Here is a 22,993-nt window from a genome sequence, read left to right on the forward strand (position 1 = left end):
CTAATACAAACAATTACATCTTCTAGTTATGACCTTTGTACTCGGTTGCTGCATGACCTAGGTTGCTAAGCCTTTAAAAACTTTGCACGGTGGAGGATATAAAACAAAATATTTTTTTCTCGGTTTTATATATAAATTTAATAATTAAAAAATCATAAATTACTACATTAATACCATAGAATTTCACTATTATTTATCAAGCTTAGTAAGTAAGACGTATTTAAGTCTAAAAAAATATGAAATTTTGAGCAGACTATAGACACACCCTACCTCGTTGAAATATTGGTTCCTCCATGGAAGTTTCTCAATGCACAAAGAACATTTTTCGTTGTTGGTTTCTGAGTCCAGGATTTTCCACTGATTGACCTGCTGTTCTTTATCATGCAGATTTCCTCATTTTACTTTTGGATCTGGGGTCTTCTGTCTCCTCAATCTCAGATTTTTGAGCAGCCCTGTCTCACACCTTTTGTTTTTCTTAACCTTACAGGCATTTACCTCTTTCACACTTTACCTGTTGATGTGTTCCTTCTGGATTTGTCATCTGCCACGGTGTGCTGCCATTCCAGATGGGGATATTAATGTGGTCCTGCACTGCCTCACTTTACCTGGGGATGTCGGTGGTCTGTTTATTTGCCATTGATATTTCCTGCACTCTTTATCCTTCTACATATCTTCCCCTTCCTTCAGATAGTTTTTCCTCCCTAACTCTTTGGTGGCTCGTTGGATAACTTCTCCATTTAGCTGCTTTCCCTTCCTTCTGTTTCACACCTTTATCCTCAGCCTGATCTGGATAGACTTTTATTTCCTGTACGTGCCCTTCTCTGCTATATTGCCCACATGGCTTCCTTCTGTGGTGTTTTGTTTCCGCCTTTTTCTTCATTGGCAGTCGTCCTCTGTTCGTGATCTTTCTCCTTCCACCTTTGCCTATTGGGTTTGACTCTTAACTCAATTGGCTTATGCCTATTTATCGTCTTCCTCCTGTACTTTGTTCCAGGTGTCTCCTCATCCAACTTGACACATTTTCTTTTCATTGGCATTTCATCTTTGTTGTTCCTTCTTCAATCAGGCATGTAGACTACCCATGATACTTTTGTCTCTCACTACTTCCATTGGATTGTGGTTTTCTTCTTCTTCCAGTTATCGTCTTCCACGTGTAACCATTCTTCATAATTCAGTGAGACTTTGACTGGGAAGTTATTTTTTCTTATTTTTCTTTTTCTGGGGCCCTTTTCCCTTTTATTATTGCTCATTGTTTGGATCTTGCTCTGTGACAAGTGTTGCCTGACCAGTTATTCTTTAACAAATCAAATCCGCACTACAAGGCCATGTTGATTTACATGTTATATTTTCATGGCCATGCAATGCACACTGCAGATCGTTGTACTTTTTATCCTTGTGATAGAATTTTAACATAAATTTGCCTGTCCCAGACCATACTCACCCATGGACTACATGGGTAAAGCAGAAGGGGATAGCTGCCCATCCCTTCCATGCCTTGTATTGAATAAATCGGTATGGTCTGCTTTTAAAAATAGGGTTTCATGGTCACCCATTGCACTGTCTCATATGCTGTAGTTCCTCCAGACTCTCCACCACGTTTTTTCCCATTTTATTCTAGTGGAGTTTGAGTCCTCATCACTTTCCAGTTCCAAGCCATTGGGGTGGTGGACCATGGAGGCATCCTCCTGAATGGGTTAATGAAATACAAATGCAAGCAAAATATAGAAATGATTATATAACGATTCAGTTGAGAGTAGGGAGGTGGTGTTCTGCTGGTGTAGATGACATAATATCCATCATTATGAATCATATATAAATGGAAGTGAGCCATCAAAATCCAGTTCACCCCTCTGATTGCAATCTCTCATCCTACCCCCATGTGGATGTTGGTTCCCAGTGGCTGGGTTTTGGATTTAAAGTTGAACCAATCAACATAAGTCCTCACACATGTATTACAGATGTCTAAGTTCCTCCCACAATTATACTCTTGGTACTCCATTCGTGTTGTGGGTCATGATGGAGGTGCTTGCAGATTATTTTGGTTATTCCCCTTCCACTATCCCTCGATGCTTATTATTCCAAGGAAGTTACTGTGCGTGGGGCAGTTCTGATCAATTTCACATTTGAGAGAGATGGTTTACATTATGCAGACATTTTTTTTCTATACCCGATGTTGGTATAGATTGATAGATTAGGTTTCCAGATTGATCTATCAATTTCTTATATTAACATATGATCCGTTCATGGATCTGGGGTTCTTGATTCCCTCTGGCCTCATGAACTTGAGGTGAAGATGGTGTGATCCTCTTCCCTACCCCCACCAGATGGCTGGGTTTTGGATTGTAGTTAACTTGCCACCAATATGATCCTCTTTTCTACTCCCACATGGATGTGTGTTCCCAGTAACATGGGTTTTGGATGTAGTTGACTTGCCGTGTATGGTCTGTTGTGTCCTAGCCACTCTACACCAAGGATACATCATAAATATTATATTGTTTGAATCACTATCCAACCTTAGTTCTCTCTCCCACTTAGATGTATTTTCCACCCATATGTGCAACATCTTTCTACAATGGGCAAAGAGTATACCTGGTTCAGAAGTGGTGTGGTGTCCCACATGAGATCTTAGAATCTGACTGTCTTCTCTTAGTGAGTGACCTTTTGACATTTTCAAAGGATACTTCTTTTTTTCCTTTGCACCTATTCAATGTGGGATTCTAGGTTTATGTGAGAAGAGGTAATGTACAATGTCGGAAGTTATAATTTTCCTATACTGAAAATTTATTTCCAACAGATACTTACCTCTTTTGACATTTCCCACCGTTCCTCCCCATTGAAAACTGGTGCTTCCATCTTCTGCCAGAACTTGAGTGGTAGTTTGGTAGAATTGAATAGAGGGAGTCACATGCATCATGACAGTATGTCTCACTCTTATTGGTGGAGGGTTGACACGTGATGATTTGTATGAGAGACGCATTGAAATCAGTCAGTTCCAATGGAGGAGAGGCTTGTGCCATGCGTAAAGAAATTAATTCTTTATATAAAGGGCAGCACAGAATGAGGATAGCTATTTATGTGAGAAAAGGTAAGTACCTATCAGAAATCCATTTTCAGTATAGGAAAATTATAAATTTATAACTGTGTATGATGACCAGATAGATTCTATATGTAATATATGTTGGATAAGTCTGTTTGTAGTGTGGAACAGAGTATGTCTTTTTAGATTTTTCACACAAAAATTGGAAACATAACATGAGTTTAGATTATGAGAAAACTTAAGATAATCAGTCTCCTGATTATCAAAATTAATAGGTCATGTACCTCAAGTTTTCTGAAAATCATTAATTTATGTCAATGTGAAGAACTTAGTCTGGTTCAGATTTATCATATGACAGTATAGCAATGTGAACCTAAAAAAACATTAGATTTATAGCTACCTCACCACATGTACAGTATCCAATCAATCTGATTAGCTGCAATTAACATGTATAAGGTTCTCATACCAACTTTATTACCCCTCCCAGTGGCACAGTGGTAAGTCTGTAGGCTTATAACACTAAAATCTGGGTTTCCATACCTGTGGTGGGCAGAGCACTTTCAGCCCTTTCTGTAGCTTTATATTTGGGTCCAAACACTTAAGGTATCTTAGGTTATTAGAGGTGAGTAAATGTCTATACATCTAAACCAAACAAACTGTTCACATTTCACTATCATATGAGGCCTACTTTATTTATTTGCTTCAGTCTTCCAAACAGCACTGATAAGCCATGAATTCAGCACAACTAATTTGTGTGAGTAGTGAATTAACTAATAAGTGAGGCCTGTACATCAAATTTTCTAAGGTGAAATTCGTATTTCGGTGAGAAAAATATATTAATAAATAGAATGTGTTCCTCATCACAAATAAAGTGTCTTGTTTCTAATTTGGTTACACATATAACATATTGATGTCCTCTCGGTTAAAGATATCTCAAAATTATACATTACAATGTTATATTTGTAAGCTCTTTGTCCATTGAATGTTTAATTGACATAATTATTATAGCTTTAGTTTATAAACTTAACACAATCTTAAGACAACTTTCTGGTAATTAACATTATTGTGCTCTTAGGATAAAGGTGAACGTTATAATTTAACTTTCTTATTCCATTCATGCTCAAACATCTTACTTAAAACTTTTTACTCTTTTCATACTTGGTTTAATTATTGCATGAGAAAACATCAGAACTTAAACTGATGATGTTATGTATAATGAAATTATATGACTTTAACAGAGATATGTATTTTCATAACTTAAGCCTAATTTTACTAGACTTTTTGTCAGTGGTGTTTTAAATACGTTTTTTATACATTTTAAGCAATCCATTTTTCATGAATCCTTTAATCTTTTAATGTAACATGTACTGCTATAATATACTAAAGCTTAGCTGGCCAAAGTGCAGTACTTCAATATTCAACACTGATATCTAAGTATCACAGTTGTAGCCCACTATTAATTCTAAAAGCTGATTGCACCTTTATTCAGTGGTATTTAGCATAAAACGTTCAAAATTTCATTATAGGTTGTGTGTGAAAAGAATGTGTCCATAATCTTGCTCCTTAATAGGGTCTTTGCTGTTATTATTTTTCAACATTTATTCAAAGAAGTTTAAAATTAATCAAAGAATAAGGGTAACATTATTATCAAGACCATAGATTAACATGTAAGTGAACAGAAGAAAAACACTGGGTGACTTATAAATGTTACTAAAGAAACAACGGATTTTTGAATCATGTGATACTCTACTTACTGTCATGTAAATGATAAGTTTTGTTAAAAGAACTCATGATTTCTTGAATCGCATTATTCACAAGTTAGAGTGTAAGTGCTGTTAAATTGGAAGTACTGAAACCAGTTGAATTTATTAGTGTTTTTTTTTTTGACTTTGTAAGTGGTTTATATTCTGTTTTTACAGGGAATCTATTTCTGTCCACCTGAGCTTCATTCTGCAGCTGTAGAGTTTATCCATGCTCTGTGGGCTGGTCAGCAAATCTTAGCAGTTGATGAGCTAAAGAAAGAGTGAGTAGTAATCCGAATTATTCTTACTTTTTCTTCTTCTTTTTTAATTGTGCATGAACTGACTAAGAGGTGTTTTTTGTTCTAAACCATACTTGCACTGTTCTTGTTTTAATGCTGCTGCATGTATATTTAAGATTTATTTAGATCTTCTCCATTGATAAATATTAAATTCTATATTTTTGATGAATACCGAAAACTGAAGATAACATTTGTTCAAGTATATTTGCATATTGAAAGTCTATAGGTTTTCTTTGTGAGCTAAGAAACAGTTGTAAGTAAATATTAACATAACTGGTTAATCACACAATGAATAGTTCTCCAATAAATATAAATAACTAAATATAAGATCTATTAAACTTTTATCATTTTAATTTTCTTTTATTTTGGTTTCAGTACTATTAAACTACAATTCACAGCTTTCTGATTTAAAAAAGACTATGCATAGGTATGCTTATTGTATATATATTATCTGAAGGTGTGGCACAATAAAAGTCCTAAACACTTTACAAATATTAAAATATTTTGTCCTTTTCTGCTTTCACTCCCATTTATTTTAGAATGAGATACTGTAATTTTGCTCAGTGTAAAATATGTTCTGCACTACCTCGAAATGTCATTTTTTTTTTAATCCACCTGTAGTTCAACATTTTGGAAACTTTTATGTGATCCCTTTCTGAATGGTGAGCTTGTAGAAGCAGATGACCGTGTTATGGCTTACATACTGAGGACTGTGGCTTTGGAGGTGTTTCATTGCAATGTGTTTGGCAGGTATGCTACTCTCAAAGGAGTCATTTCCAGTATGATGACATACCTCTATGTATAGATTAGCTATTTTCCTCTAGTGGTTTGCATGCCACCACCTTTGTGAAATTCCATCCCAAAATTCATGCGAACACGGGAATCTGTGCTACTGCATAATGATGTGTCATGCAACAAAACCCTTCACCAATAGCAGTGTGATGTACCTTCCTGTTCGCATAAAAGGTCTTTCAGATTCTCTAACTTGAATTAGACAACTACACAGTGTCTGTACATGTATGTCTAGACAAAAACTACATCTACTGCACTAGTTAGACTTATGTTTCAAAGTTTTTTGCCTGAGTTCAGTGGACACATGTACACTTGATTAGTTCCACACCCACATTCTATACTTAGACTTGAGATTTACAAGCTAAATGTGCTTAGTTGATGCACATGTTTATAACCAATAGAAAGAGCTCATTTTACAATATAATCTCCCAATGACTATTTTAAAATTGGTTCACAGTTTTTGTTATCATGTGCTTGTAACTGCTGGTAGTAACTGTTTGTTGCTTTCTCCATGATAGTACTTACGATTGTTTCTTACCTAAATATGTGTTACTTAAACTATATATATATGTTTTACTTTTATATTTTAGTTAATTATGTATTATTTATGTTTTAAAATCCATATTTGAAGGGTTTAAAATTTTTTAATATAACCTAAACTTTGCCTCTGTTCTCGAGGCTTACAATAGTAAGCAAATGCAAGAACATTTTGCCAAATGCTTGCGTATCTCTGCCAAAGATACTGTAATATGTCCTGAGGGCACCTTTGACTTGTGTCAAGATGAATAATAAACAGTAAATGGCAGGAAATAAAACATTAAAAATTAACTATATCTGAAAGGTAAAGACCTGAAGTTACAAATATAACTAAAATATCTTTTAAGATTATTCAATGAAAAATTAAAAGGTATGTACATATTTCCATTTCTTAATTTTAAACCTTTCGTTGCATTGTACATTCATGATAATAGCTAGTAGTATGTAAGAGAAAATGGGAAATAAAATATAAATGTTTACCTTAAAAAAACTTTTGATATACATATAGAAGAGATTAATCAAATGACTTGTCAAATTTCAAACACTTTCATTCACTAGTTTTATTTTTGAAATGAAATATGACAAGAGTAATGTTAAGTACTTACAATGTAAGTATCTGGTAGTTATTGGGATTAATATTTTGCCATAGTTCATTATTTCTTTACATGCACACACACACAGGAGATAAGGTTTAGACATAGTTAATTCCTCCTTACCATATCCCACTTAGAATATCATGTTGGTCATGGTTCATTGATCCTTTCCATATACACAACAGCTGATGTTTATAAATAGTTGCTATTCTTAACATACATACTTAGATGTTAATGTTCATTTCTAGTTCCTTATTCCTTCATATATAACACACAGAATATGTTGTTCAGTCATATTTTCTAACTCCTTCTGTCACTTAGAAGGTAATGCTTCATCATAGTTCATTACTCATTCACCCATGGTAGATGATGCTTCGATCTAGTTTCTCTTTTACATGTATACTTAGATGTTCATGTTTAGTTCTCCTTGATTGTCCTTTAATATGTACACATAGGTGATATTAAACACCACCATCCATGGGTACAGATTATGCCTTAATAAACTATGGCAAAACACTAATTGTTAAGTGGTGGTTGGTTGCCATCCATCACTCTTTGACAAGTCAAACATATACAATACTATTTTGTTATTGTACATTACTTCTTAACATTTACATTTAGTGATTAATGTTTCATTCTCATTCATTGCTCCTTAACATGCTCCTTAGATCTAGTTAGTTGCTGCTTAACATACCACTAGAAGATATGGTTTAGACATACTCGTTTGCTCCACACAATGTCACCCATAGTCAGTGTGACTTTCCGAGTGGTGGAAAGCAGTTGTAGCTTCTTATTCCATAAGATGTAGTCTTAATAGATAATGTTTAAACTTCTTTTCTTACTTGTTTACTATATAGAAGATAGTGTTCAGACTTGATTCTGGGCCTATGTCAATCAAATGTGTTCATAATGTGTCATGTTCTGGGGCACTGCACGTCATTGCTGGCAGACTTCTCAGCCTGACTATGTCCTACCCATAGATTGGTTCCTTGCCCATTGGTCTTCCATTGTTCTGCTTTTTCATTGTTCCTCCTCATTTTGTTGCCTGGCCACACCCCTCTTTGCTAATATACTTTATTCTGTCTCCTGTGCCTCATTCCTTAGCAGTAACTGTCTATGCCTTTAGTCTGGTCTGTCCCATCATTTTTACTATGCATGTTCTCCTCTCCATCTCCTCCCTCAGGTCCGTGCTCAGTTTTGGAACACTCCTTTAGGGATCCTTTTGGTGGCTCCTCACAGCCTATCCCAACCTTATTTCTGTTACTTCACCTCCTTGAGCTTAGCCCTGTCTTCTTCCCCTTCCCAATTTTCCATCACTTCTGATCTGTTCTCACACATTGCTCTTTCCATAGGATATGACATACCTTTATTATTGCATGTGGGATTGTCCAGTTCACCTTCCTGATCATTTAGCTATCTCTTGGTCCCACTCAGGTCACCCTACTACCTCCATGTACTGACATACAGGACTTACTTAACACTTTGGCCTCTTTGTCACCATTTCCCTTTGACTTCATTACACTGTAACTTATTTCTCCTCTTTCACAAGATAGTTCTTCCCTGGTCTGTAAGTCTCTTCTGTCTCAGGTTTTAAGGCAGTATTTCATCCACCTTCTGTGACAATTTCCCTTTGTCTCTGATTCTTTTTACTCTCTTTCATTCCTTCCTTATCCATTGTCCCCTTCATACCTCTTGCTTGATTGGATTATCATTGTGGTTCTCCATGTTCTTATCTTAGTCCCTATCAAACCTCTAGCAAATCTTTCTGCTCTTCCTGTTCTAGTCTTACTTGTTGTTGTACACATATCTATGCCCTTGTTTTCTCTTGCTTTCTCATAACCTCTCTTCTCTTCTCCTTTGTCCTGGCCAATCTTTCCTTCTCTTGTATTACATGGCAGGGGAAAGTGCTCATTCTTTTTATCCTATATCACCCTCCTTCAATTTCTCTTTTTTTGGTGTTATTTCTGTTCTGCTCAAAAGCTTTTGTCCTGTCTGGGCTGCTCAGTGTTTTGTCATATTTTTCCTCCTTGTGGTTCCTTTCACTGTCCTTTGATAGCTTGGACACCTCCTTTACCTGAGGCTTCTCTTATTATCCCATTATAGGTTGGATGAACCAACTCATACATCTTATATATGCCCCTCAGACAGTTGATGTTTGTATGCTCTCTCGAGTCACCTCTCTTCAGCTATTCTCCCCTTCTCTTTGGGCTAGCATGTTGACTACCCCTCAGTCATTTGTCTCACATTATACTGTCTCCACCATCTGGCTGTCTTGTCTGAAATAACATGCATACTTCCACCAACGGACCTGCACCTTTAATGGGTGTGAGTATTCATTTACTTATTCCTTCCTCACTGTTCTTTTACTTTTGCATCCCACTAGGTGGTTAGTGTTGCCTCACAAGGTATACTTACCCAAACTTCTGCATCAGGTCAGGATAACATCGGACCATCTACCCTGGCCCAATTATTGCTTACTATGATGTGGGGTGTTTCGTAAGACCACTGGAGTTCACCTTGTGGTATTTGTATATATAACTGTTACCAGTCCGATACAGACTGTACTATCATGGAAAATGCCAACACCAGAGTTGTGCTTCTGTCTGCTTCTCTGGTTAGCACTTATAGGCTTTTAAAATTAGGTTTTGTGGTTACCCATTGCACCATCTCCAGTAAAAGACCCTTCTGGACTGAAGAACTGATGGGGATCTGGACACATTTTCTGGGTCTCCCCTACATGAATCCCACCCCCCCCCCTCACGGAGTGGAGCATGGGAGACCTTTGTCACTTACTAGCTCCCAACTACTAGGGTGGTGGACCACGACTAATCCTCACTGATTGGGATCTGAACGTGGGAACTAAAACACAGAGTCCCTCTATACTGAGAAGTGGTGAAGGGATTTTCCAGAGTGTATTACAGACAACCCCAACCTATTTAGAAACATCTTATTCTCCGAATAGATTTTAGATGTGTATCTCACCTACTTTCTGTTCTTTTCTCCTTACTCCTGCTTGCAGATTTATTGATATTTCTTAATATCTCTAACTTTGATGTATCACTCATTAATTTTACTTCCACAGCTAGCAATGGACTCGTAGAGTCTGATGGTTGAGTGGTGGTTTCATAAGTATCCTTCAAGTGTGTCTACTGCTGTGCCCTCCCCCCAAGACTGGCTTGGACCATTAGTGTCTGACAGTTGAGGAGCTGTACATGGATACTTTTCCCACAGCTGTTACTGACCCATAGAGATTGATGTTCAAGGAAGTGAGCACACTTGGTACAATATGAACATGCCCCAACTTTATTATACGTACTGGCTTTCAGGCCTCTCACCTCTCCCTATCCTTCACTCAGGTGAAGAGTATACCCTGATTGAGATAAGATGCAGTCTCCCATGGGTGTGCTCCTGTCATTGGATGTTGCACCCCATGGGCTTCCTTTTAGCACTTTTTAAAGAAAGCTCATATAGGGAATTTCTGCACTAGTCCCTCCAACATCTTAACATGGGATTTTAGCTAATCTGTGTATATAGGTGAGTCATCTTATCAGAAGTTAACATTTTCCTTACCTGAAAATGTATTTCCAATAGATACTCACTTCTCTGCACATTCCACCTCTTCCCATACCTCTTTCCACCCGAAGCCCCTCTATCCGATCGGTTCAGGTTTTGTGGTGCTCCATCTGTCCCAGATGCTCATTTGGGGGTTATTTTGCTACAGACAAATGGGTCTTAACCCATGGCTTTACTCCCGTTCTCCTCTTCTATCCCAACCATAGCTTTTCATCCCTTGGTTCTAGCCTGTCTCCAATGTATGGATGGGGTGGTGTCAGACCTATTGGAGAAGCAAGAGCATGTACGTGGCTGAGAGAACTAATGTGCAGATGGAGAAGGAGAGATGCAGACTTAGATGACTAGACTTATGAAATCTAGTAGATAGGGAAGAGAAGGTTGGGCATTACTGAGGTGAGAGTTGAAAGGAATCCAGAGGTGAACAAGATATTGGGTCAGGGTTAGGAACCAAGTTGGAAATTTAGATGAGTCATTCCATGAAGAAGCCTGTCAACCACGTAGAAGTGGAACCGTAGCCCCATACTAAGGGAAGTTGAGTAAAAGCCTATATAAAGTGGAAGAAACATAACGGACTAATGCTACTGCAAACGGAAGGCCACGGAACTGATATAAACAGTCCTCATCAGCCTTGGTCATCGATAGGTCTAGTTGGAAAGACCAGACGAGAGAGAAGTAATTCTCCTTCAGAAAATGAGGGATAACTAAAATATGATTGAAGGAGGATAGGTCAATAACTGAGCACCAGCCCTCAGTCTTTATGGGAACAATGAAGAGGCAAGAATAATAACCCAGAGAGGGATCAGAAACTCTGTCTATGGAACACCCATTCTCCCCACTTTCCTGGTGAACCTTTATTAGTTGCCTCATCAAGGAATGAAGATTTTTGCTCGTGAATTTAGTGGGAGATGTGTCACACTGCTATTGGTGGAGGGTTTTGCTGCATGATGTCATGCAGTTGTGTAAATTCACGTGTTTTCAAGTGAATTTTTGGTGGGAGTTTCACAAAGCTAATCTGAGCACAGAGGTGAGTATCTATCAGAAATACATTTTCAGGTAAGGAAAATGTTAACTTTTATGATATTACAGCATCTTTAATATCTGCTTGCAGGTGTCCTCAACTGGACATGAAGTCGCTCTTTCTAACTTGCTTGAAAGATAGTTAAAAAATATTCTTTTTTGAAGTTTGTAAATAATACTAGAGTTTTAGGTAGTACTGAAATCACAGAAACTCTTTTTTATTTTATTTCAGTGAGTGAAATATATATATTAAACAATTTTGGTTTAAAAACTCCTGTCCTATCATTTGCTTGCAACAGAAGATGGATTTTTTTGTATTGAACAAGATTCTTAGTATAAATGTTTTAGTCAGTTATTTAAATAAAACTTCATATTATTTATGAAGGAGATATCAGAATTAAATATTTTTTTTTCTTTTTGAATTTTGTTATTATATATTATATGTTATTATATTTTTTGACACAATCTAATTTTCTTCTTTCTTTTGTTTAGTGGAAAATGTGACCCTGCACTCCAAGACATATTTAAAATCTTTTCACAAAAATCACTTCTTTCCAAACTTTCTAAGGTTAGTAGAGGTGAAAAAAAATCTCGTACATAGTTACAGTGGTACTCAAATGTAATTTTACCCAACGACTTCTGAAAGTTTTTTGTACAAATGTTAGATGTATCATAATATAAAATATATAAATACATGCAGGATATTATGCATAGATGTCCTGGAGGAATTTTGGATAGTTTGAAAGTACTAAGTTTTTTTATTGTTCATTAAGACAGCTAACTTGATATTACATTTTATTGTGTCTCTTCTTCTACAGCACATCTTGTCCACCCTTCCACCCTCTGGTGAATATGATATGAGTCATGGAATATTAGACAATAGTATGTTAACAGACCGTGCTAGAGACTCCTTTGCTCTTCTAACTGCTTGGAGAGATTTTCTATTAGTTCTTGCTAAGGTAAAGGTTTATTATTAATAATTACATTAGCTGTTTAATAATGTGTGTGTATTATATGTTTTGAAGTTAGTGTTTGATAACGTAACTTTTAAATAAATAAATATATGTGTTGGGAGCTATCGAAAAGTAGTGAACTAATTCCCAAATAGTCATGCTTCTAGTCTTTATCATATAGACTTTTTTTGTGGTCTTGTATCCTTCTAGTAGGCTGTTAATTCAGACAAAAGTTATTCTAAACAAACGTTTAGCAATACCTAAATTACTTTAGAACATCCAATATGATGTAGGATGTTCTGTATGTTCCTATATCACTTTGGATGTTCTAAAGTGATTTAGGTATTGCTAAACGTTTGTTCTGTTAATTCAGACAAGTCCTAATAGAATCTAATTTTGCATGTTGCTGTGCGTCATGTCAGTTAGGGCAAAAAAAAAATCTGTTCTAGGATTCATTTTACCTCATAAAGATAATGTAAATTACCTTGCATTAAACTTTATATCAACTTTGATAGGAAACTGAAGATATTTTCTGTACCAGTACAATACATAAATGACCTCTTCATATAGAAACTGTAAACTTTGTTAATACAGATTTTTACTCATTGATATTTTGATATAATTTTAAATCTTGAAGTTCTTTATCATCAGCAAAAGCTAGAAAACAGTACAAAGCTTAAATGCTGTGATATTGCATTCTTTTTTTTTATTGTTTATCATTTTTTGGTAATGGAAAAAGAAAGATTTTATATACTACACCATAACGTTATTTGATAATTTTGTGAGTGTTCAGAGTGTCCTGAGTAACAGTACTTAAAGAATGATATAATCCCCACTCTTTTCTGGCAATTTACTCTTATTGTCTGACACAGTTTTTGTGGTAAGACCTCTTCTGAGGCAAATAATAATCTTGTATTACTTTAGTTTAATTGTCAGTGAATTTGCTTTGTAATTCATGTTTTGCAAAAAATAAAAGCAACCAGGTCACATATGCTGTAGTTATACACAACTTTAATTGGCTTTAGTAAATATGTGTACATTTAATTATTAAACTATTCTTTAAAGCCAACTATAAATAATTATAGATTTGGGCTCCATGACATTTTAATAATAATAAAAAAAAACTTCCAATACAATCACTCACCACCATACACAGAAAACTATTTTCCTCTTGAAGTCACACTATCTGCCTGAGAAACTTGCATGCCATCAGCCTTATGAAAACTCATACCCAAAACTTACACAAATTTGTGCTACTGCATGATGATGTATTATGCAACACAACCCTGCACCAATAGGACTGTGACACACTTCCTTGCACAAATGCTCCCTCTACATTCAGACATGAAAATCATCTTTCTTTTTCTCGGGCACAGTCATGCAAAGATGTGTTTATTTTTGCTGAGACTTGTAGTAAAATACTTCAACAACTTTGTGTATTCAATCTTTCAATATGAATTCACAATTTCATGGGAATTCTTATTCTCTGAAGTGAGTACAAATATCACTCCCAATTACCAACAATTCAGAAAGTTCTTTGCCTGTAGAGATCATGGCAGCCATCATTCAATGTGTAGTTGGGTCCAAGGACTCTCTTTCATCCTTGTCACACCATTCCCTTCATAGGATTTTGAGTCTGAAGTTGAGGTGGATGAAATGAAGAATTTTTTTTAACCTCCTGTCTTTGCCAAGGATACTTCCATTACTTCTGAGAAGACATTCATTCCTCTTTAAGTTTTCTAAGAACTAGTTCCCAGGTATGTACCATTCTTTTTCATTACCCTATTACTTATAATACTTCCTGATCTCTTTTACAAAACCCTTTCCCTCATGACTTCTTGGTTTTTCCACCTTTCTTTGCTATTTCAGTTCATGTTTTATATTTCCTAGAACAATCCCGACCCCTTCCCTTTCCAGGACATCCAGTCCTTGAAGTCAAATTTGTAATCTGGGGATGGACTTTTTGTCGGTCGTGTCACTGTCCAGTGTCCAAACTTCCTGACTTCGTGCTTTCCTTATTACCCTCTTTTGTTACCCTCCCTCTATCCATTTCATGATTGGGACACACAGACCTTTCTTTTCCATGGCACTTTCAACATTCTCTGCACTTTCACTTCTCATTTGATTTCTTATTGTTGGAATCTCTTGGGTAGAGATACCCTAACTTCTCATGCCCATTTATCCACCTCCTTTCTTCATGACTTTCATTTTGACCCATTCCTCCATCAATAGCTCCTTGGCAGTATCACTGATTGTCTGGAATCACAAGATGAAGCAGCCTGCCATCAGTCTTCCCTTTCCTCAATAGTTTCATGTTAGTTCCAATCTCACTTCTCCACATCCATCCCTTGACCTCACTCACCCCTCTTTCTCATTCAGTTTCCCTGCCTTCCACCCAAAGTCCCTCCTATTGTCCTAACAATCAGTGACCATCTGGTCTGTTCAGGTCCTGAGGGGCCCTGTCTGTCCAAGTTTCTCATTTATGGGCTCATTTTACTACAGACAAATTGGTCTTGACCCACAGCCTAGCCATCTACTTTACTCCCCTTCTCCTCCTCTATTCCAAACATAGCTTTTCATCCCTTCTCATTTCTAGCCTATCTCCAACATCTGGATGGGGTGGTTTCAGATCTGTTAGAGAAGCAATTCATAGAGAGAGTTCTTGACCCTTCTCCGGATTATAATTCTTCATGGTTCTCATAAAGACTGGGAACTGCTGCTCGTGCATTGACCTATCCTCCATCAACCGTATTTTGGTCACCCCCTCATTTTTGGAAGGAGAATTACTTCTATCTCCTTTGGTCTTTCTAATTAGACCTATGGATGACCAAGACTGATGGGTCAGATGCATTCTCCTTGTTTTGATATCCCCTGCTTCACAACCTGACCTCAGGTTCATTCACAGGGACTGTTTATATCAGTTCTGTGTCCTTCCATTTGGAATAGCATTAGCACTTATGTTTCTTTTACTTCATGTGAGCTTTAACTTGTCTTTCTCATGATCTGGGACTATGGTTCCACTTCTACAATGTTGACAGGCCTCTCCTCTCCCTTTCCCAAGTGGAATCCACAGATCAAACTTCTTCATGAAGCAGCACACTTGGAACAACTCATCTTAATTTCCAACTTGTTACTAACCCTGATCCAATATCTGGTTCACTTCTGGATACTTTTCAATGCTCACCTCAGTCATACCCAACTTTATCCTTCCCATCTACTATACCTTATAAGTCTACCTCAGTCATACCCAACTTTATCCTTCCCATCTACTATACCTTATAAGTCTACCTCAGTCATACCCAACTTTATCCTTCACATCTACTATACCTTATAAGTCTACCTCAGTCATACCCAACTTTATCCTTCCCATCTACTATACCTTATAAGTCTAGTCACACCTTTCCTTCTCCATTTATGTGTACATGCTCCCACCCATCCTTTCCACTTTCCCAGTGCACCTTTATTGGTTGCCTCATCAAAGAATGAGGATTTTCATGTGTGCATGTAAAGGGAGCATTTGTGCAAGGAGGTGTGTCACACTCCTATTGGTGAAGGGTTTTGCTGTATGATATATCATCATGCAATAGCACAAATTTACGTGTTTCACATGAATCTTAGATGGGAGTTTTTACAAGGCAGGTGGCATGCAAGTTTCTCAGGCAGATAGCGTTACTTAAGAGGAAAACAATTTTCTGTGTACGGAGGTATCTATTCGGAAATACATTTTAAATTTTTAATTAAGGAGAACTTTAACTTTAAACTGTAAATATAATGTAAAGTCCTTGATGTACATGTGTTTTTTTTTTAATCAGTCAAGTTATTGCTTACATCTAACTTTAATGATTTAGCTATTCAGTTTCATGATTAGTTTTGTTTTATTTTGATTGCTTCACACATTTGACTGTTTAGTCATAAGTATTATTGAAGTTTGCAGAAGACATTAAGATTTTTTGGGGTGGCTAACTATCAAAGATGCTGCAGACTTAAAGGGAGATTTAGATCATTTGATGCAGTGGGCCAGTACATGGCAGATGATGTTTAACTATCCAAAATGTAAGGTGATGCATGGAGGTTTTCAAAATTTGAATTATTGTTACAATTTAAATGGGATTACATTGTGTTCTGTTGTGATTGAAAAATCACATAAGCCATCTAAACAGTGTATTGTAGTTTGCAATAGGGCTAATAGGATTTTGGGTAGCATCTATAGAAATATTGAATACAAGACAAGGGATATTATTATTTCACTGTATAGATCACTTGTAAGGCCTCATTTTAGAGTATTGTCCTCAAGAAGGACAATGAATTGTTGGAAAAGGTTTTCAGAAAAGAGCCACTAAGATGATATCTGGGATGGTGGGATTGTCCTGTGAAAGAGATTAAAATCTCTGAACTTGTTTTCTCTGGAGAGGAGAAGGGTCATAGGGGATCTGATTGAGGTGTTTAAGATTATTAAGGGTATTAATAATATAGATCCATCAAACATTTTTGTGTTTAGCAGTGAAAACAATAGGACAAGAGGTCATAAACTCAAATTTTGGCAGTGTATGAATCATCTGCAGTTCAGACAGTATTACTTTTCAAACATGGTGGTTGGCTTTTGGAACGAGCTGCCTTCAAGGGTGATGGAGGCAGAAAATTCAACTGAGTTCAAGAAAAGGTTGATTGAATAAATGAGTAATAAGGGGTGTTTATAGTTGGGAGCTGGAAGGAACATCCTTGATGGGCTAATAAACTCCTTTTTGTCCCTTTAACATTTTATGAATTTATAAGTAATGAAGAAAATTAAAGTAAGCATTAAAAGTTAGCAAGTTCAGTACTTCATGTTCCTCAAGAACTCCCTGTAGTGAAAGGAGGTTATGTTCACATATTTTAACATGTGTGTGTGCTACACTGGTATTCTTGACTGTTTGCTTCTCATCATAATATTTGTGTTCTGATGTTATGATATAGGGACACATTGCAATGTGATCTTGTTTTTTAAGAGTTGAAAAAGTTAATGGTCAAAATTACCTGGCATACATCTGTAAGAATAGGAGAGCAAATGTCATTGGAGATTTTATAATGTACAGCAGTGGAAAAAATTATTGCATTCTACAATTTTTTTTCACACTTTTCTTGATTCCTTTAATTTTGTATGAAATTTTGCATTGTGTCAGAACTTGTGTAAAATGATTATGAATATTGTGTGGTGTAAGCTGACTCATATTTCAGTCATCCAAACACATGTATGTATCTAGAGTTGTTTAAACATTTGTTTAACAACAAGTAAAAGCTTGGAATGGTCTATTCTTTCATTGGGGATGTGTCTGTGAGCCAGACTAGTTTCGGAGAATTCCGCTCCTCATCAGTGACCCTGGACACTACCACATTTTGTGAGTGTAAAACAATTAAATATACATATATCTATCGTTATCAACAAACAAACCATAACAAACATTACAGCAGATGATCAACAGATACTTGACAAGTATGAAAATATTCTCTGAGTAAAAAAACCTAGATTTAAGGATAAAATCACTAATGTAATTGACAAAAAGTGGTCATAGAGTCTGTTTCCTGTTTTAATATTTGGTTGTGCCGCCTCTTACCTTGATAACTGCTTAACATTGCTGTGGCTTAGAGTGAGGTCGTGATGCCACACACGGATTCTTCTCTTACACTTTGTTACCTATTACTTTCCAAGAGTTTCTGATAGGGTTGAAATCTGGACTGTTGTCTGGCCAGTGTAATGTTTTGATCCTCTCTCTCTTCGAAGATAGTCCTTCATCTGAAGTAATGAAATAAAACCTAAGTTGTCTTTTTATTACACAAAGAATGAAATTTCCTCATTGTTTCATGTCTATTGCAAAGACTGCATGAATATTACCAACTTTTTTATCTCTATGGCATGGAGAAGAGTCATCCTGTAATGTGCACTGGGCAGCGTCACAGAAATGATCCCAAATTGTTGCTTTTAATTGGGACTATTGATGTACTTGTTGGCATTGATTGTGCCTTCCAAAAATGCAGGCATCCCATACCCTGGCTAGAGATACATCCTCATATTACCTGACCATGTGGATGCTTCACAGTTGCATTCAAACACGCTGGATGAAACTCTTTTTCCACACCAACATCATACAAAGTGATTTTTATCAGACACATGCAGGTTGAACTTTGGTCCACTTTGGAGATTGGCTGAACAAGGTGAGACTAGACAGTGCACCCTGAAGTTTCCTTCCATGCTCTTTTGAGATCTGTGGATAGCAGTTGATGATTCTGCAGGGTCACAAATTTCAGAACATGATCGTCAGCTGCTGTGAAAGCTTTTTTCCTACCCCTTTCTCAAAGGCAGCTGGAACCTGGGATCCCCAAGACCCTCTCGTATCGCCCCCAACGTGCTCTGTAGCTAGAGTGGTCAAAGTCACATTAATGTTCTCATATTAGTTCTCTGATATTATTACATTCATCTAATCTTGGAGAACAGTACTTGGAGACCAGAGGAGTATCGCTGATATCCCCTGAATGTTTTAAATTCTTGCAAAGGAAATACTTAACAAAATTACATGAAACATAGTACAGGGTTGCTAAATAGGATCTAGTTTGGACTTAAAAAGTACATATAATTTGAAATAATTTCCAAATTTTGCTATGGGACACTGTTTTTTAAAAACATTGAAAATACTACCTTTCATCATAGAATTTCAATTTTTTTATTGCTGACAAGAAAGTTGCATTTACTGTATCTAGTCAGTTTCAATTTGATACCTATTAAGTTTATTTTCATACTTCATTTTGTCTATTGTAGTAGTTACCACTTCCAACTACAAGTCAAAAACATGGGAAAAATTGTCGGGCTGGGTATCATGATTTTTGCCAACAATATTCTTGAATTCTTGGTCGAGATCAGTTTTTATATATCTAATAAATATAGTTTATGTTCATTAAATAATAAGTTCTTTTATACGTGTGCATAGAAAATTAACAATAGTATTCAATAAATAAATATTTTGTCATTGCTTACTGTTCTATTTTTAACATGACTAGGCTTAATCTATGTTTTGTCATAGAAAAAAAAATTCTGTATCGTTCAAACAGACATAATTTAACATGAAAACATTTTTAGAAACAAAAAGAACTTCTGAAAAAACTATAAAAAATCCTACATCTAGTTTGTTCATAAGTCTTTTAAACTTCCCATTATATTACTTTGTTCACATCTAAATGAGCTCCAGCTAGTCAACACCTTGAGACACCATAAATCACTGCTCAAACCACTATTTACTGTACATTAACAAACTTTTTTATAATCTTATCTATCCAATCATATTTAAAGGTTTGATATAAGGCTGTTTTCAAAGCTGAACCTCATTAGTAATTTTTCAGACTCGTAATCTATTGTGATAAACCCTAACATATCATTAATAAGATAATAAATGAAGATTTAAAGTTTCTAAAGGTTCACATCTCACAGGATCATAGTTTTTTTAGTCAAATTTCAAAATTGATGTTTACATTCATGAGACAGGTAGCCAAAGAAATTTCATTGAATTTTCTTGTTTTAGTTGTTGTCTTGGAAACTGATTTTAATTTACAGTAGAGGGTCTTTGAAACGTCGGTTAAGATATATGATCTAAATTTGATTTCTCCATCTTTCACACAAGGATGTTACTATGGAAATTATGATGCTAATAATAAAGTGTAATGATGATGATTAAATAGTAGATTCAAGAGTGGCACGAGACCTGTAACTTTGGTCTCGCAAATGTGGTTAAGATTCATCATTACAGTGTGTTTCTCATCTGTTTAAAGTTAATGTGTGGAAAATTTATATATCTAATTAAAATGGATTTCTTCACGTGCCCATCTTCAATGGAGGTACGAACTATTTTTAAAAGGAGCATTTTTTTGAACAAGTGAGGAACTCTGGTGTAGTTGGAAATGAATGAGAGATCCTACCAGCATTGAACAATTGCCAGATTTCCCTTAAGTATATAATTCATGGATAGCCAGGCCATGTATATTACAACTTATAGTTTGTTAACATCTTTAAGAGTTTACATACACATTTTACTGGTTAATTTTTCAATCAGGTTCCTATTTTTATAAGACTTTGACAATCCATTTGTATTTTACAGGTGTCTTCTTCTTACAGTTTCTTTCTGATATAAATTAAAATTTTGGAAAAAGAATTATCTTCCCTCATTTTTTAACATTTTCCACTGTTTTTTCTCTGCTAGGTAATGGAAGTTGGATGTTGTTTGTTGTTGAAAGGAATTTAGTTTCTTTTAATAAGTTTTAAAATATAAGTTATTGTAGCTATGCTGGTGAAACTTAATATTTTAAAGTCAGGGTTAACCATTTTAGAGCTCACTAGTAGCATTTGCTGTATAGATTCATTGACTGGTATTTAAGCTCAGTATTTGTATATTTTCAAAGCCAAGTGTAGATTTTATATAACTTGTTCAGTGATAAAGATTAACTTTAAACCTGAGTTTAAGTAAGTTATTGACTGGGAATGTCATGTTTTTTGGTTGTGAACTATAGACACACATCAGCTGATACAAAACTATACAAGTATATAAAATTTTCCTTTTTGCTCCACCATAGACTCAATACATACTTTTTTTCTCAGTTTAAAATTCATTATTCATGTGCTCAAGATCTGTTGATAAGTTTGTAGGAAACATCTGGAATAACATAACAAAAGGACCTCATATTAAAATTATGAAAACTGACTTTTTTTTTAGTGGGTGGGTGGGGGTTGCTAATGAATAATTAAGTTATTTGAAACATATTTTCACTGGTTTTAATTCCTATACAGATGCAACCATTGAAGATTGAGAGTTCAGAGAAGATACGTATCATGGAAGATATCTTAACAGGACTTCAGTCTCAGGTATGTTCGTGCTTATGATATTAATTTATTAAGCTCTAGTATGTATCATTGAATTATCAGTTTTGTTAAAGAGTGGGTAAAAAGATCCTCCTTATCTTAAACTAGTCTGAACTTATATTAAAACTTGAAGTGTATCAAAAACTGTTAATGCATTTGTATAGGCATTAAATAAAATGTTTTTGTAATATGAATTTATTTTTTTCTATTGTTACGATTTTTGAATTTTTTTAGAAAAGATACTGCTGGTTTTTGTTTGTTACTGCCTGCTTATAAGCAGCATGATTATTCAAAAATACTTCCTATAGTAATTTTTAACAAGGCATGATAAGATTATTATCATTAGCAAAAAATATCAAGCCATTATGGTTTGATACAGATTGTATATTTTTGTAAATACATTCATTTGTAGTTGTTTTATCCCTATTTATAGAAGAAATAATATGTTATCCGTGAGTTTGCTTAAATTATAAGTGATATACTGATGTGCCGTAGTTTAATGGTTTATTCTGTGTGATGATAAAATGTAAAGAGATATAAAAATTGTTTTAAAGCTATCTAACACTTGAATAATACAACATTATTAACTAGTGAGGTTCATTTTTTAATACTAAAGCTGCATATGTCACTGTTGAAATAACTGTTACTTTCATTCTACCATCATATCATAGAATATATATGTAGAAAGTTATATTCAGGTAATTTTTCTGAATTTTCCTGTTCTGCTTATAGTTAATTACATACTTGTAACTCAGATATAAAAAGGTCATAATCATGCATTAATCCTTTTGCATAAGTTTTACATAAAAGTTACACAGCAGTAGCTATCCTATAGGAGTTTGTACCAGTTTGACCCTTTGTCTGATTCTGTATTGAGATGTGACACACACTTTTACAAGCTACTACGAGTTGTTTCTTTCCCATATATATGTTGTTTAGAAAAGTTAAGTAATTTAATGATTGTGGCATACCACAGCAGAACCCTTTTTGGACTTGAAAGTGCAGTATAACATTATTCTTGATTCTGTCCTTGTCCAGTGCAGATAAACTTATGATTTAGTAAAGATTGGAAAAGTATTAAGTTGTTGTGACATGTTTAATATGGAACGATTGACTTATAAATACTGATCTATCATTTTACGTTTAACATCAGGCTGCATCTGCTACTAATGACATATAACTTTATATTTGGGTTTAAAGTTATTCTACTGGTGATGACTTATTGTGTTGTTTTATTAAGAAACAGTCTGCTTTTGAATAACCTACAGATCTTATGTTTAGATTGAGATGCCAACAAACAGTAAAGTTATGATTCTACTAGGGGAACTGTACTTGATGATTCTGCTAAAATGGGATTGGTAAGTATATCATTTTATTTTAATTACAAATAAATTAAAGTTTCTCAAACAAACTAAAAGTCTCACTTTTTATTCATAGCTGATAGGAACCAGGCTGAGTGTTATATTAATCATGTAGAATAACTTACAAATTGTACTGAAATATTTTTTGTTTCTAATCATGTTACTAGCTGCTGTAGGGTTATCATAAAGCAAAACTGAAATTATGAGAAGC

At 35.2% G+C, this 22,993-nt stretch overlaps 1 protein-coding gene across 1 annotated transcript in view; it reads left to right on the forward strand.

Annotated features, from left to right (window-relative positions):
• The window catches only part of LOC106464133 (nucleoporin NUP188 homolog), a 112,407-nt gene that overhangs the window by 47,669 nt on the left and 41,745 nt on the right, over nt 1-22,993 (forward strand). The window contains exons 16-21 of the mRNA XM_022391813.1: nt 4,957-5,060; nt 5,700-5,828; nt 12,083-12,158; nt 12,409-12,549; nt 21,350-21,424; nt 22,703-22,779. Coding sequence (XP_022247521.1) covers nt 4,957-5,060; nt 5,700-5,828; nt 12,083-12,158; nt 12,409-12,549; nt 21,350-21,424; nt 22,703-22,779 — 602 coding nt within the window. The remainder of the gene's footprint in view (nt 1-4,956; nt 5,061-5,699; nt 5,829-12,082; nt 12,159-12,408; nt 12,550-21,349; nt 21,425-22,702; nt 22,780-22,993) is intronic.

This window comes from Limulus polyphemus, unplaced genomic scaffold, assembly GCF_000517525.1.
Source record: "Limulus polyphemus unplaced genomic scaffold, Limulus_polyphemus-2.1.2 Scaffold1567, whole genome shotgun sequence".
Classification (NCBI taxonomy): Eukaryota; Metazoa; Arthropoda; class Merostomata; order Xiphosura; family Limulidae; genus Limulus; species Limulus polyphemus.